Source organism: Myotis nattereri, assembly GCF_964212035.1.
Source record: "Myotis nattereri genome assembly, chromosome: 8".
Classification (NCBI taxonomy): Eukaryota; Metazoa; Chordata; class Mammalia; order Chiroptera; family Vespertilionidae; genus Myotis; species Myotis nattereri.
Genome location: NC_138083.1, coordinates 35,814,110 through 35,830,478, shown reverse-complemented (window position 1 = coordinate 35,830,478; position 16,369 = coordinate 35,814,110). Strand labels below are relative to the sequence as shown.

The following is a 16,369-nucleotide window of genomic DNA, read 5'->3' as shown; positions in this document are numbered from 1 at the left end:
TTAATGAAGCAAAAAGTTAGTTCTTCAAAAAGATTTAAAAAAACTGATAAGCCTTTAGCTAGATAGATTAAGGGAAAAAGAGAGAAGTCTCAAATTACTAAAATCAGAAATAAAAATGGGGCCCTAGTTGGTTTGGCTCAGCAGATAGAGCGTTGACCTGCGGACTGAAGGGTCCCGGGTTCGATTCAGGTCAAGGACACATGCCCGCCCATTTGACCCTGTGATCCCACTTCTAGGAATATATCCCAAGAAACCAGAAACACCAATCAGAAAGGATATATGCACCCCTATGTTCATAGCAGCACAATTCACCATAGCTAAGATCTGGAAACAGCCTAAGTGCCCATCAGTAGATGAATGGATTAGAAAACTGTGGTACATCTACACGATGGAATACTATGCTGCTGTAAAAAGGAAGGAACTCTTACCATTTGCAGCGGCATGGATGGAACTGGAGAGCATTATGCTAAGTGAAATAAGCCAGTCAATGAAGGAAAAATACCACATGATCTCACTCATTCATGGATACTAGAGACCATTATAAACTTTTGAACAATAATAGATACAGAGGCAGAGCTGCCTCAGATTGTCAAACTGCAGCGGGAAGGCCAGGGAGAGTTGGGGGGCAGGAGGGAGGGGGGTAAGAGATCAACCGAAGGACTTGTATGCATGCATATAAGCATAACCAATGGACATAAGACACTGGGGGATAGGGGAGGCTAGGGGACTGTCAAGGGCGGGGGGAAAAAAAGGACACATATGTGTAATACTTTAAGCAATAAAAAAAGAAAAAGAAAAAGAAAAAAGACACATGCCCGGGTTGCAGGCTCCATCCCCAGTAGGGGGCGTGTAGGAGGCAGTTGATCAATGATTCTCTCTCATCATTGATGTTTCTAGCTCTTTCTCCCTCTCTCTTCCTCTTTGAAATCAATAAAAATATATTGTTTTTAAAAAGAAATAAAAGTGGGGACATTACTGTGAATTCTACAGAAATAAAAAGAATTTAAGCACTGTTTATGCCTGGTTTTCTCTAAAGCTGAGATGGCAACCCAGCACCTCCTCTCTGGAGAGTGTAGTGTTGCTATTGATCACATGGCATCTTATAAGCTGCACATCAGTGATGTTTATTTACCGATGGCCTGTTATTACATTGAAGGCCCAGGAGAACCTCTTTTTGCCACATTCTTTGAAGACCAAGCTGAGGTGAAGAGGGAACATGGAAAGCAATTCCTAAGATATCTAAGAGTACGTCAGAGTAAAACCTGCTGTTGGGTAATTAAGAAGCCTGAGATAACTGGGGAACTGGCATACAAGCTCTATCTGCTCTGGAGCTGGAGAACAAGTTAACCAAGCTCCTGCTAGACCCGAAGACCATGGCTTCTGTAACAATGAATACGATCTCTTATGCTTCTTGGGAAAGGACCTGGATAGATAGAAGAAGAACACAAACTACCTGGAATGCAGCTTGTATATCATAAAGAATTAGAAAAGCAGGCCCAAGAGGGGGAAGTCCCATTTAAAAAGCCTGCTGAAGTGTTTGGTAAATAGACCTAACATCTGAAGAATCTTAATCTTCTCCATTTGACAGAAGACTGCTTTCCTTCATTGGTGTTTGAACAAATAAATCAGTTTTTGCATTATAAAAATAAATCCTAGCCCTAACTGGTTTGGCTTAGTGGATAGAGCGTCGGCCTGTGGACTCAAGGGTCCCAGGTTCGATTCCAGTCAAGGGCATGTACCTTGGTTGCGGGCACATCCCCCGTCGGGGGCGTGCAGGAGGCAGCTGATCAATGTTTCTCTCTCATCGATGTTTCTAACTCTCTATCCCTCTCCCCTCCTCTCTGTAAAAAATCAATCAAATATATTTAAAAATAAATAAATAAACAAATAGATAAATAAATCCTATATAATAAAACCCTAATATGCAAATCGACCAACCAGTAGAACGACCGGTTGCTATGACAGGCACTGACCACCAGGGGGCAGATGCTCAATGCAGGAGCTGCCCCCTGGTGGTCAGTGCGCTTCCACAGAGGGAGTGCCGTTCAGCCAGAAGCCAGGCTCACAGCTGGCAAGTGCAGCAGGAACCTCTCCTGCCTCTGTGGCAGTGCTAAGGACCCCTTGGGGGATGTCAGGGGAGCAGGCCTAAGCTGGTAGTTGGACATCCCCTGAGGGTTCCCAGAGTGCGAGAGGGCACAGGCCTGGTTGAGGGACCCCTCCCCTCAGGCACAAATGTCATGCACCAGGCCTCTAGCAAATAAAAAGAATTTAAGATAGTTCTATGAACAATTATATACCAACAAATTGAATAACCTCGATAAAATAGACAAATTCCTAGAAACACAAAACTTACCAAGACTAAACCACAATGAAAAAGTAAATCTGAATAGACCTATTACTAGTAAGGAAATTGAATAAGTAATAGGCAATAGTGTGGAAAAGGCCTGGGGAGGGATACAGTAATCAAGATAAATAAGATGTAGAGGGGTAGGGGGAGTTAATGGGGGAAGTGGGGAAGGGACATCTGTAATACTTTCTTTTCTGTTCTTATGTAATACTTTCAACAATAAAGATAAATTTAAAAAAATAAAACATATTTAGTTCAAATAATAATTTAAAAATCCCCTAGCCAAAAAAAAAGCCCCGTTGGCTTCACTGGTGGACTCTACTAAACATTTATTTTATTTTATTTATTTATTTTTAAAATATATTTTATTGGTTTTTTACAGAGAGGAAGGGAGAGGGATAGAGAGTTAGAAACATCGATCAGCTGCCTCCGGCACCCCCCACACCTGAGATGTGCCCGCAACCAAGGCACATGCCCTTGACTGGAATCGAACCCAGGACCCTTCAGTCTGCAGGCCAACGCTCTAAACACTGAGTCAAACCGGTCAGGGCTCTACTAAACATTTAATATTGCCAATCTTTCTCAGACTTTTCCAAAAAATTGAAGAGGAGAGAATACTTCTTAACTCATTCTATAAGGCCAGCATTACCCTGATACCAAAGCCAGAAAAAGGCATTACAAGAAAACTATAAACCAATATCCCTTATGAACACTGATGCAAAAATCCTCAACAAAATACTAGCAGACCAAATTCAGTAGCATATTGAAAGAATTATATGCCACGACCAGGTGTAATTTATTCCCAGAATGCAGGAATAGTTCAATATAAGAAAAACCAATCAATATTATACACCACATTAACCAAATAAGGGATAAAAACACACATGATCATCTCAATTGATACAGAAAATAGAATTTGATAAAATTCAACACTCTTTTATAATAAAAACACTAAAAAAAAAAAAAGTAGGACTAGAGAGAGACTATCTCAGCACAATAAAAACCACATATGAAAAACCCATAGCAAACATCATCCTCAATAGTGAAATACTGGAAGCTATTCCTCTAAGATCAGGAATAAGGCAAGGATACCAAATCTCACCTCATCTACTTAACATAGTCCTGAAAATTATAGCCAGAGCAATTAGGCAAGAAAAAGAAATAAGAGGCATCAAAATTGGAAAGGAAGAAATAAAATTATTTCTGTATGTAAGTGATATAATCTTATATGTAGAGCACCTTACAAATTCTACATGAAAGAACTATTAGAACTATTACATGAGGTCAGCAAAGTAGCAGGAAAAAATTAACACACAAAATCAGTTGCATTTCTATACAATAAAAATGAACAATCTGAAAAGGAAATTATAAAAACAGTTCCATTTACAATATCATAAAAATAATAAAATACTTAGGAGTTAACTTAACCAAGGAATTATAATACTTGTATAATGAAAACAACAGAGCATTGATAAAAGAAATTTTAAAAGATAAATAAAAGGAAACATTCCATGTTTATGGATTGGAAGACTTCATATTGTTAAAATGCCAATGCTATGATCTCTAGGTTCATAGGTCAACGCTCAACCACTGAGCCAGGATGGCCAGGCTGGATACAAGTTTTTAAGGGGGCACCAAAAAAAAACCCTCAGTAATCAAGATAAATAAGATGTCAATGCAATATTTTTTTAAATAACTATGAAAAAAAATCCATGAACAAAATATCAAAATTTTAACCCTGGCTGGTGTGGCTCAGTTGTGCACCCAAAAGATTACTGGTTCAATTCCTTATCAGGGCACATGCCCCGGTTGCAAGCTCTATCCCTGGCTGGGGTCCTGCAGGAGGCATCTGATCAATGTTTTGCTGTTACATCGATATTTCTTTCTTTCTCTCTCCTTCTCCCTTCCTCTCTAAAAATCAATTTTAAAAAAAATCTTAAAAATATATAAATAAAGATAGGTATCAGTATTTCTGACTTTTGCCGTAGGCTCCAATATGACTCAACAGCGTTGTGGGAAATGATATTTGCAACATGTATACAACAAGTATCTATAATACTTATAGAACTCTTATAGATCAATGAAAATGTCAGACAATCCAACAGAAAAGCAGGTTCAAGACTGAAAGGTATTTTATAAAACAGGATAGCCAAGGGCCAATAAATACATTAAAAGGTGTTCAACTTCATCAGTCATTAAGGAAATAAAAATTTAACTCAAAAAGCATTCCACTACACATCCATCCAAATGGCTAAATGCAAAAGACAGACAATGCCAAGTATTGGTCAGGATGTAGAAAAAAACAGAAATCTCAGACATGACTGGTGGGAGTGTAAAATGATACAATTACTTTTTTATTTTTATTTATTTATTTATTTATTTATTTATTTTTTAAATTTATTTTATTGATTTTTTACAGAGAGGAAGGGAGAGAGATAGAGAGTTAGAAACATCGATGAGAGAGAAACATCGACCAGCTGCCTCCTGCATATCCCCCACTGGGGATATGCCTGCAACCCAGGTACATGCCCTTGACCGGAATCGAACCCGGGACCCCTCAGTCCGCAGGCCGGCGCTCTATCCACTGAGCCAAACCGGTCTCGGCCAATTACTTTTTTAAACTGGCAGTATATATTAAAGCAGAACTCACATATCTTATGATTTAGCAATTCCACTTCTAGATAATAGCCAATAGGAAAACAGTCATATGTTCATCAAAAAACTGTTCAAGCCCAACTGGTGTGGCTCAGTGGTTGAGCATCAACCTATGAACCAGGAGATCATGGTTCAATTTCCAGTCAGGGCACATGCCCGGGTTGTGGGCTAGATCCCCAGTGGGGGGGCATGCAGGAGGCAGCCGATTAGTGATTCTCTCTCATCATTGATGTTTCTATCTCTCTCTCCCTCTCCCTTCCTCTCTGAAATCAATAAAAAAATTTTTTTAAAAAAACTGTTCAAGAATGTTCCTAGTAGCACTGTTCATAATAGCCCTCAATCAGAAACAACCTAAATGCCCACTAAGGTAATGGCTAAATAAATAGTGGTATATTAAATACTATATAACAATGAGAATAGAGAAAATAACACAATAACATAAATGAATCTTACAAACCTAATATTAAGCAAAAGAAGTTACACATAAAAGCATATACACATATGTGAAGCCCTCCAAACAGGCAAAACTTAATTATGGTGTTAGAAGTCAGGTTAGTGGTTACCCTTGGAAGGAAAGGGACTAAAAGAGGATATGATGGGGGCTCCGAGTGTTGGTAATGAACTATTTTTATTATTTTTTATTTTATTTTATTACTATTGTTTATATACTTTTATTGACTTCATGGAGGAAAGGAGAGATAGAAACATCAATGATGAGAGAGAGAGTCATTGATCGGCTGCCTCCTGCACGCCCTGGGGATTGAGCCCCCAACCCAGGTTATGTGCCCTTGACCAGATTTGAACCTGACACCCTTCAGTCCCAGGCCAACACTCTATCCACTGAGCCAAACCGGCTAGGGGTAATGCCCTATTTTTAGATCTAGGTTCAGTTTTTCAGGGTGTGTTCACGTGGAAAAAATTCATTGAGCTGAAGACTTTTTCCCCAATAAAAACAAAAAATTTTTCAATAAAATTTTACTTAAGAGAAAACAAAAGTGAGTTCAGACCAGTCAGGAGCCCAGGGAAGAGGAAGATGAGGATTAAAAAACTTAAGCGATCAAGTGAGAAAGTCGGTATTCATAATGCACTTTCTCTCTCTGGCCCCACTCCTTCCCCAGCTATGGCAGATACTTTCAGTTGTAATTTTATCCACAAAGGCTAAGGGAGGCTAGTCTTTGTCTTCCTATTTGATATACAGGAAGGTGGCAGCCCTGAGGAGGTCAGCGACTAAATTAAAGCCTCACAGGCAGTTAGAGGTGGATGCAGGATCAAAAACTGGCCTCCTAATTCCTGCTTCTGAGTTTTGTTACCAGGGCCTGCTGCTGCTGTGAGTCAGGCCACCTGACCACAGGGAGGTTAGGCTCCAAACAGTGAATGCTTTGCCTCTGTCTCCCTAATTTATAGTGATGCCAAAGATGGAGATGGTCTCCTAATTTATTTCACAGTTGAAATGAGAAAGCAGATATCTAGTCAGTCATCATATGTACACTTTCCTAGAAGCAAGTGTCAAAGAGTACAACTACAGGACATAAAGAGCCATTTTAAATGAACATCTCTGCCTTCTAAAAGCCCCATCACTGACTGTGTATTGAAAGAGGCCTGCTGGCCCTTGAGAGCAGACCGAACCAAGGAAGAAGGAAACACATAATGCCTAGAATCCTGTCTGTAATGACTGTTTCTAAAGAAGTGAGTAGAGTCACACTTTTCATCCCTCCATCTTTTTGTTTTGTTTTGTTAATCCTCACCCGAGGGTATTTTTCCATTAATTTTTAGAGAGAGTGGAGGGGGAGAGAAAAGCATCGATGTGAGAGACATATTGATTGGTTGTCTCTGGGTTAAGCCTGCAACCAAGGTATATGCTTTTGACTGGGAATCGAACCCGGAACCCTTCAGTCCTTGGGCCAACGCTCTATCCACTGAGCCAAACCTGCCAGAGCCCTTTCATCTTTTAAACAAGATTCAAATTGTGGTTTACAATGTTTTGAATCTAGTACTTTGTTTCAAGCTGAGTCTTCTTAAAAACACCCTAAGAAAAAAAAAACTAACGGTCTCAATTTGGGTTATACATTTCCTTATGTCCTTGAATTTGCAGAGCTCCAAAGCAAGGCAATCTGGCATTTGGTTTCTGAGACCCACAGGTCTGTTTTTCAAAGCCTCAACCTGACAGGGACCGAAACTAAATACTTCAACCTACAATTTACTTCTTTTGAGGTAAGGGTCGGTCTCCTTTCTACATCTGTCTGACAGGATGTTTAAGTGACCAAATCAAAAGCCTATAATGGCTCCCTCCCCCATTCCCGGTAATTACCATTGCATAGGGCCTTCCTGCTGAGGGCTGTGCCCAAAAAGAAGCTACAAGTGTTAGTGCCCCGATCCTTAATGAGATCCATGTTGTTTTACTAGTAGCAGAGGAGACACAGATCCACTCCCTTCCTTCAATGCGAGTCAGTTTTTTAAAAATTTCACAGCAGTTTGACCACATCAACTATCTCATTCTCAGAGGCTCAGCTGGGAGATCTATAACTTCATGCTTCCAGGATATAGTTGCATTAGTCCCTAAACTTGCTCTTCATATCGTCCCTTGTTGTCCGCTCATTGTAACATGGCCGCTCCCTCCATATAAAGGTTCTTCTTTCCTCCACGTATCTCAACAGAGCTCTGCATTCTGGTACAGTGAAGGGTACAGACCTGCAGCCTTCTCTACAAGGCATGGGCAGGGGCCAGCTGCTTTTACTATAATTTAGGTGGTTAAATATTTAGGAAAATTCTGCACGCGAATAAGAAACTGTGATTCTGAAATTCCAATCAGCAGAATGTACCAGGCAAAAATCATCTAAGCACTGAGGGCTTGGGTAGACTTTTACAACAGAAGAAGCAAATAAACAAAAAATAGAAGATGAGGAGGAGAGAGGAAGAAGAAGGATGAAGAAGAGACGGTGAAGGAGAAGAAATTGAGCCAATAGATAGCATACTAAGCATAAATATCATACTGTATCAAAACACCCGCCGAGAAAGAGAAAGAGAAAGAGATTTCTTCTCCCCACACTGGGCTCACCTCTCACTATACAGGGCCCTCTCCCATGAATTGTAAGTAGCCGCTCTCTGTGGTCGATAACATAATTCCGGATCAGAAGAAGGATTCTGAAATCAAGATGTTTTTAGATCAATGGTTCTCCATGGAATCCGGAGATCTCTAGTGGGTCTGCAAAGATTCTCCCAATTGTTCTGTGGGCTGAGTCAAAATGCAAGACACAGAAGTGTGTTGGGTGATTCTGCCCCCCCTCCTCCCGAAACATATTTTCCACTGCAAATTTCAATCAAAATGTAAAAGTACCAAAGAAACATGTTTAAGAGAAGTTACAGGGATTCAGCAAAAAACACTTCAAAAGTATGGGTTGTTTTTTGTTGTTTTTTTGTCAACTGTAATTGAAAAATAAAGACAAGTGCCATATGATTTCACTCATATGTGGAATTAATGAACTGAACTACCAAGCAAAATAGAGACAGACTCTGAGAGAGCACGCAGACAGCTCCGGGGGTGGGGGCTGGGGAAGGGAGGGAGAGGATAGGGAAAGGGATTAAGCAAAGAGAGAAAGAGAGAGAGAGAGAGAGAGAGAGAGAGAGAGAGAGAGAGAGAGAGAGAGAACTCATGGACATGGACAATAGTGTGGTGATTGCAGGGGTGGAGAGGATGAGTGGAGGTGGAAAAGGACATAGAGGGGATAAATGATGGAAAAAAAATAAAAAAATAAAAAAGTGGGCTTTTTGTTTGTTTGCTGGCTTGTTTATTTGATCTAGCAAGTAGGTGTAAATAGAGAAGAATCTTTTGTTCTGCTCAAGTAATTTAAGGAGCAAAAATCTTGAGACTCATCAGGCCAGATGAAAAAGTGGACCTTGCAAAGCACATCTTTTTGAAGGGAGGAAAGTCAGGAGCTCAGGTGTGGAGTAAGGAAGGGGACTGTCTATTGCAGCTGCAGTTTAAGAAGATCTGCTTTTCTTCATCCTAGCTCCACCGCAAGTTAACCTCAGGAAAGCCTGTGCTGCTGGAGAGGAGTTTTATGAGTTATCGAATGACCTATTTGATAGCCGTATAACACAACAAAGCTTCCCGGCCATCCAGGCTGCTCAGATGCTATGAGATAAAATGTACTTATGGTTAGATTGGCCTTTTCCTCTCTATCAGAGCAACGTGCACATTAAGCTGTTTGTTGGACCAATTTGCACAGCCATAGTTTCTTGGATTTCAAAACAGATGGGTTGCCTACACTGCAGGTAAACAGTGTGGAAGCTGTAATTAAAATGAACTTGGAAGCGTCTAATTGGATTTTGCTGATGTACTTACAACACCATTTACAAATTCAGATAATTCAGTCATATGTGTAAAGTATCCTGTGATAATTCAGTTACCTTCCTGAATGGCCCAGATGCTGTTAGCCCTCTTGATCCTTTGATGGAGACCAGACCGAGAATAAAGGAAGCAAAGTTCTTTTCATCTTACTTGATTGATCAGATGAAAACAACTTGTTCACTCTTTGAATGCGATTGAAAAAAATGAAAGAAAGAAAAAAACCCAATCCCAACATCTGGATGGAATTATTACATACCTCTCTGGGACACTCTGGTTCTTGAATGTTTTGACTAATGGTTCCCTTTCCAAAGTCTGTGGAGGCTCAATGACTCAACCTGTCAGAGAATGATACTTTGCTATCAGTTACTGCAAGTTGGTTTAAATAGGTTGTCAAGATGCTGTAGCTGTGATGAAATCCCTGGCAGGGGCAGGTGAGGCAGTACATGCCACGTAAGTACACTCATGTGTTTCTGTGTCGATACCCAGTGGGAAGGGCATGGTCCTTCTGGAGAAATTGGGGCTCTCTATTGTTTTGCATATTGTATTGTCCTAGCCTTAGAATCTGCCTCCATGGATACACTTTCCTCATTAGGAGAAGATCTATGTTTGATTCCTTTTATGGCTAATGTTTCTGGATCCCTAGGGTATAGCAGAAAAAGGACCAGAGTATCAGAAGACCTGGTTTCAGCTCCAACAACAAGCTCTGGGATTTATTTTTATTTTTTTAAATATATTTTCATTGATTTCAGAGAGGAAGGGAGAGGGAGAGATAGAAACATCAATGATGAGAGAGAATCATTGATTGGCTACCTCCTGTATGCCCCCTATTGGGGATCGAGCCCGCAGCCCATGCATATGCCCTTGATTGGAATTGAACCCACAACTGTTCAGCAGTCCACAGGCTGATGCTCTATCCACTGAGCCAAACCAGTTAGGACAAGCTCTGGGATTTTAAGCTAATTTATCTGCCTTCACTGAGGTTCAGTTATACATATGGTTCATATATATATATATATATATATATATATATATATATATATATATAATTGATTTCAGAGAGGAAGGGAGAGGGAGAGATAGAAACATCAATGATGAGAGAGAATCATTGATTGGCTGCCTCCTGCATGACCCACACTGGAGCATGTGCCCTGACCAGGAATGGAACTGTGACCTCCTGGTTCATAGGTCAACACTCAAACACTGAGCCACGCCAGCCGGGCTGAGCTTCAGCTTCTTTGTAAGTAATGTGGGTAAGTAATATCCTCAATGGAGATACTGGAGAATGAATTGAGATAATCTACACTAATAAAAGAGAAATATGTAAATTGGTCATCACTCCACTACACCCACCAGCCAATCAGGATGATTATGCAAATTACCTCAATAAAGATGGTGGGTTAATTTGCATACATAGGCGCGGAGCGAAGACTGAAGGCTCCGGCCTAAGGGAAGACTGAAGACGACTGAAGACTGAAGAGGCTTGGCTTCTCCGCTGTCGCCGGACCAAAGGCCTGGATCCTGGGTGCCAGAGGGAAACTGGTGCTGGCAGGGGAAGGAAGGCCTATTGTGCAAATCTTTGTGCAACAGGCCTCTAGTGGTATATAAAGTGCTTAGTGGGGCCCCATGCACATGAAGTGTGTATGAATCTGGGGGAGCACATTGTGCTAAAGGAGGGCTCTGCTTTGAGAGAGGAAGACTTCACAATTATAATGAGAGCCCAAGGAAGGGGTTCTATTATTGTCAAGTTTCCCTGTTTTACTGCAACTTTTTGTAGGATGCTAGTTCTTAAGGTGGAATGGTGGAAAAAGCAATTAACTGGAAGTGAGGTCATTAATATCCTAGTCCTGATTCTGGTAACAACAGAGCTAGATAAGTTCAAGGAAGTCATGCAATTGCTTTTCTCACCTATATAATAATGATTCTCATACTTTACCTTTCAAAGCATAGTATTATTATAAAGCTTAAATAAGATGGAGCTTATACAAAAACATATGAGACATATAAAAATATAACTTATTTTGGTCAAAAACTTCAAAACAATCTGGCCAATCTAGCAGAGTCTAATACATTCTGACAAGCTTGTCTGAAATATGATTTAACCCTGTTTCTGTGGCTGAAGTATAAGTGGCAAGTCCCCCACTGAACTTACCCAAATAGCCAATCCCTTGGATTCTGTGAGTAGTTCTTAAAGGACAATGAGAAATAACATCAGGGGATGAGCAAAGGTTTGGCTCCAGCTTTTCTTTTTTTTTTTTTAAATATATTTTATTAATTTTTTACAGAGAGGAAGGGAGAGAGATAGAGAGTTAGAAACATCGATGAGAGAGAAACACCGATCAGCTGCCTCCTGCACATCTCCTACTGGGGATATGCCCGCAACCCAGGTACATGCCCTTGACCGGAATCGAACCCGGGACCCCTCAGTCCGCAGGCCGGCGCTCTATCCACTGAGCCAAACCGGTTTCGGCAAGGCTCCAGCTTTTCTAAATCTCCTGTGAGGGCATGGTTGAAGCTTCTAGAACCAGGGCTATATCTTTGATGGCTGTGAGGAACTTGTTTGGAGTCAAGGGCTTCAGGAGCTTGCTCCATGCTCTGATCTTAGCATATAGTGGAGCAAGTTAGCAGGTCTGGGAAGCAGGGAGGGTGGTCATACAACTTTGGGAAGCTTAACATAAAGTCCCACCCTCAAATCATTGATCATCCACAACCGTTTAAACATTCACTTGCAACAACAGCCTAGACCAGGGGTGGGCAAACTTTTTGACTCGAGGGCCACAATGGGTTCTTAAACTGGACCGGAGGGCCGGAACAAAAGCATGGATAGAGTGTTTGTGTGAACTAATATAAATTCAAAGTAAACATCATTACATAAAAGGGTATGGTCTTTTTTTTTTTTTAGTTTTATTCATTTCAAACCGGCAGTAGTTTGCCCACGGCTGGCCTAGAAGGATAATCATCCTCTTTACCAGAGGTGTTGTTTTCCTTCCCAGGCAAGAAATAAGTGAAGAAGAACGCTAGGAAAACCTATATTTGTCTTATTTTTTGCTTTTGCCTTTTTTCTTTAATGACTCAGAATATTGCAGAATATTGTACCTGCCCTGAGCGTACAGTTCAAGGGAGAGGTTTATGGAGCAGGCTCTCAACTCTGAGGCATGGAGGCTCTCCCCAGGGCTGCCTGGAATGTCTCTCCCATTTATGGGTTTGCCTGAACTGTAAAGCTAAAGCATCTGCTCCAAACTCTTCTGCGTGGACATGGGGACATTTGGACATAGATCTTTCCCCCCAAATGCTGCCTTTCACATGGTGCCACTGAAGTGGTGGATTGGGGTTGGAGGGCAGGGAGGCAGTAGTAGACGGTGAGAAAAGGAATCCACCTTTTCTCAGGTGGCTATCCCAGTGGCGAGCATGCAGCATCTCCTCCTCAACTTGTCCATAAACAATACCTACTCACGTATTGGTAAGGACAGGAACCCACTGGAACTAACACAAGCCCCAGCATTTGAAGTCCCCAAGCAGATCCAAGTCCAGGCTTGCCACACTGGGTACATGTAAAAGGGGTCATCAGTATGCATTTCTTTTTAATGCTTGTGGCGATTCTACCTCAGAAGCAACTTGGAAAAAATAAAAAACTCCTTCTTAGAGAACCTGCATCTATTTAGATCCAGAGTAAACAAGTATATAAAGGGCGGCTTGCTCAGTATTTCTAAGATGTGGGGTTTGTCAGTTCCTTAGAGCAGTGGTTAGCAAACTCATTAGTCAACAGAGCCAAATATCAACAGTACAAAGATTGGAATTTCTTTTGAGAGCCAAAATTTTTAAACTTAAACTATATAGGTAGGTACATTGTTATTAACTTAATTAGGGTACTCCTAAGCTGGCCTTTGCTAAAAACGTCCTCAATCTGATTGAGGTACGTTCGCTGAGGTCGACCCCTTCCAACTCTCCCATCCACACTCGTCTTGTATGCTTGTTTCCTCCATCTCCTTTCCGAAAACTGACTTCTGCGCATGGGCCACAAAGTTTCAATCGCACTGTACATGACCGTCCGCATGTGGTATTTTGTGGAAGAGCCACACTCAAGGGGCCAAAGAGCCGTGTGTGGCTCGCGAGCCGCAGTTTGCCAACCACTGCCTTAGAGAAAAGAGTAAATAGGAACAGTTTTCATTTGGGGGGCATCTGGTCAGGAGGCCCTTAAAGGGACCCTGATATCTCAGGGAGTAGGTAATCTCATTCTTCCAGGCTTTATTGTTGAACTTCACCAGTCTGAGCCAGAGGGGAGTCCAAGTGGGCCAGCAGTCTAAGGACAGACAACTCTTTAGGCAGGAGGGCTGTACTGTGAATATAGGGCTGCCATGATTGGGGAAGCACAACCCCCATAATCTAAAAAGCTTGTCCCCTAGTTGGCCTTCCTTCCTCTAACTTTTCAGGCCCTGTGATCTTTTCTACAAAGCAAACCATATGATTTTGATTCTAGTTCCTGGCTTACTGAGGGCTTCTCATGTCTCCAGTGGCAGGAAGTCCTCCAGCCTCTTTTTTTTCATTTAAACATATTTTTATTGATTTCAGAGAGGAAAGGATAGGAAGAGAGAGATAGAAAGATCAATGATGAGAATCATTGATCGGCTGTCTCTTGCACGCCCCCTACTGGGGATCGAGCCTGCAACCCAGGCATGTGCCCTTAAACGGAAGTAAGCCTAGGACCATTCAGTTCGCAGGATGAAGCTCTATCCACTGAGCCAACCCGCTAGGACGTTTTTTCTTCCCTCCAGCCTCTTTAAGCAGCTGTTCTGGCATCTAAGAGAGGAAGCCAGCTTTTCTGAACTCTCACCAGCTGGACATTGTAGCCCCATGGAGAGCAATGCTCAGTGGAAAGCAACACTCAGTAGAAGAAGGGTAATAAGAATGACTGTAAGGTGGGAAGACACTCCTGGGATTTATAGAGGCGGACTCCAGGTTGACACCTGTCCAAAGAATTGGCTTTCCCCTCCATTCTATCCCTGGATTTCCATCTGTGTCTCCCTGTGAGAGGACCCTTCTCTGGAGATGGGAGACTAGGATCTAGTCCAGTGATGGTGAACCTTTTGAGCTCGGCGTGTCAGCATTTTGAAAAACCCTAACTTAACTCTGGTGCTGTGTCACATATAGAAATTTTTTGATATTTGCAACCATAGTAAAACAAAGACTTATATTTTTGATATTTATTTTATATATTTAAATGCCATTTAACAAAGAAAAATCAACCAAAAAAATGAGTTCAGAGGTGACATGCGTCTCATAGGTTCGCCATCACTGATCTAGTCCTTCTGAAAAAGATGGGGGAAGGAAGTACTGTCTGACATAAGGGACTACACAAAGCTTCTAATCCCAGAGATTGGTGTTTTAGTCACCAAGATGACTGTAGCCAGGTAAACTTCAGTGAGATTCACTGGAAGAAAATTCTGCGATTTGAGTGGTAGGCAAGGTGAAGGCTAGAGGAAGTCAGTCACTTCTCAGAAGGAATCAATGCTACTTTTCTAGGAAAGGGGAGAAGAGATGGTGATAGACTAAGAAGAACCTTAATCATTTTATTTACTTATATAAAGCTTTATAATATTTAGTCATTTGTTTTTGTCTCTGGGCCTGTGCATGTGCTGACTTTTCCACTTGATTTTTTTTTTTTTTTTAGCAGATCCCCATATGGCCATCTCTTTCTCATTTTCCAGATTTCAAATGTCTCCTCCTTAGAAAGGATTTCCTGACAAACTCTTTTATGTGATTCCCACCTCACTCCCTATCATATCACTTTATTCTCTTCTGAGAATTTATTATTACTTGAAACTATTTTGTTTGCTTACTTGTTTTGGTCTAATTATCCAACCATAATGTAATTTCCATAAAAATATCCCATCTATCTTGTTCACTGTTATACCTTCTATGCCTAAAATAGTGCCAGTAGAACAGTGAGGGTTCAATAAATAAATGCTGAATGAGGGGATATATGAGTGGAGTGTTGGGAAAACTAGCCAAAGAAAGCTAGGTAAAATTGGAATGGGCTGCATAAGGCCAGAAAGAAAAGAAATAACCAGGAGAGGAAATTGAGACCAGTAACCAAAATCTTCTGTGAAGTGGAAATAAGTGAAAATTAAAAAAAAAAAGAAAGAAACCAACATATTTTGTTTGATACCTTCCAGCTTTCATCATATTCAACAAACCTTTGTTATGTACTTACATGTGCCCAGCATTATGTTAAGAGCTGCAGAGACACAGTTGAATAAAGTCAGAGGTTGAAGAGGATGGGGAGAGGAAGTAAAGTTAGGAGTTGCTTTCTCCTGAGTTCTCAAGCCATTCAGTGAGTTCACCATCTATTGAGGAGACATAAAAAACAGCTAGGTAACAAGGGGACAAGGACTATGAGTGATGGTAAATTTCAATAAGAGGAACATGACAGGGGAAACTACAGAGGAGATGACATTTAATTTTGGCCTTGAAGATAAGTAAAAAGTTCATCAGGGGGAGAGGGAGAGTATTCCAGGCAAGGAAATAGCATAAGCTAAGGTATAGAGCATGTCAAACTCGCAGCCTGCGGGCTACATGCGGCCCACAATGAAAAATTTTTAGCCCAGCCAATATAACAGTATGTAAGAAACGTTTTAAAAAACTTTAGTAACTTAATTTTTAAAATATCCTGTTATACATAATTATTGACTGATTACTACAACTAATGACTGATCACTATACTTGTGTTGCATTCATTTCCCTTACACACCTTACATGCACCATTTTTTTCTTTTTTTCATTAAATCTTTATTGTTCAGATTATTACAGATATTCAGCATACTGAAAGAGACACAGGTTTTAAAAATCTGAAAAAATGTGGTCATCCTGATTTTGGCCATTTTTCACAACTTTCGGTTTTTAAAGTATAGTTTTCATAACACTACGGTATTTATGTTGTCAGAGGCATATTATTGTTATTTTTAAATAAATAAATATTTAAACAGTTTCCCATTCTCAACTTCTAATATGGTAAATATTACTAG

General features: G+C 40.8%; 1 protein-coding gene across 1 annotated transcript in view; it reads right to left on the bottom strand.

Annotated features, from left to right (window-relative positions):
- Positions 1-15,691, bottom strand: part of ASIP (agouti signaling protein) — a 73,750-nt gene extending 58,059 nt beyond the window's left edge. Inside the window, exon 1 of the mRNA XM_081097013.1 lies at positions 15,559-15,691. Within this exon, the coding sequence (XP_080953139.1) occupies positions 15,559-15,560 (2 nt within the window). The 5' untranslated portion in view covers positions 15,561-15,691. The remainder of the gene's footprint in view (positions 1-15,558) is intronic.
- Between the last annotated feature and the right edge of the window lie 678 nt (positions 15,692-16,369).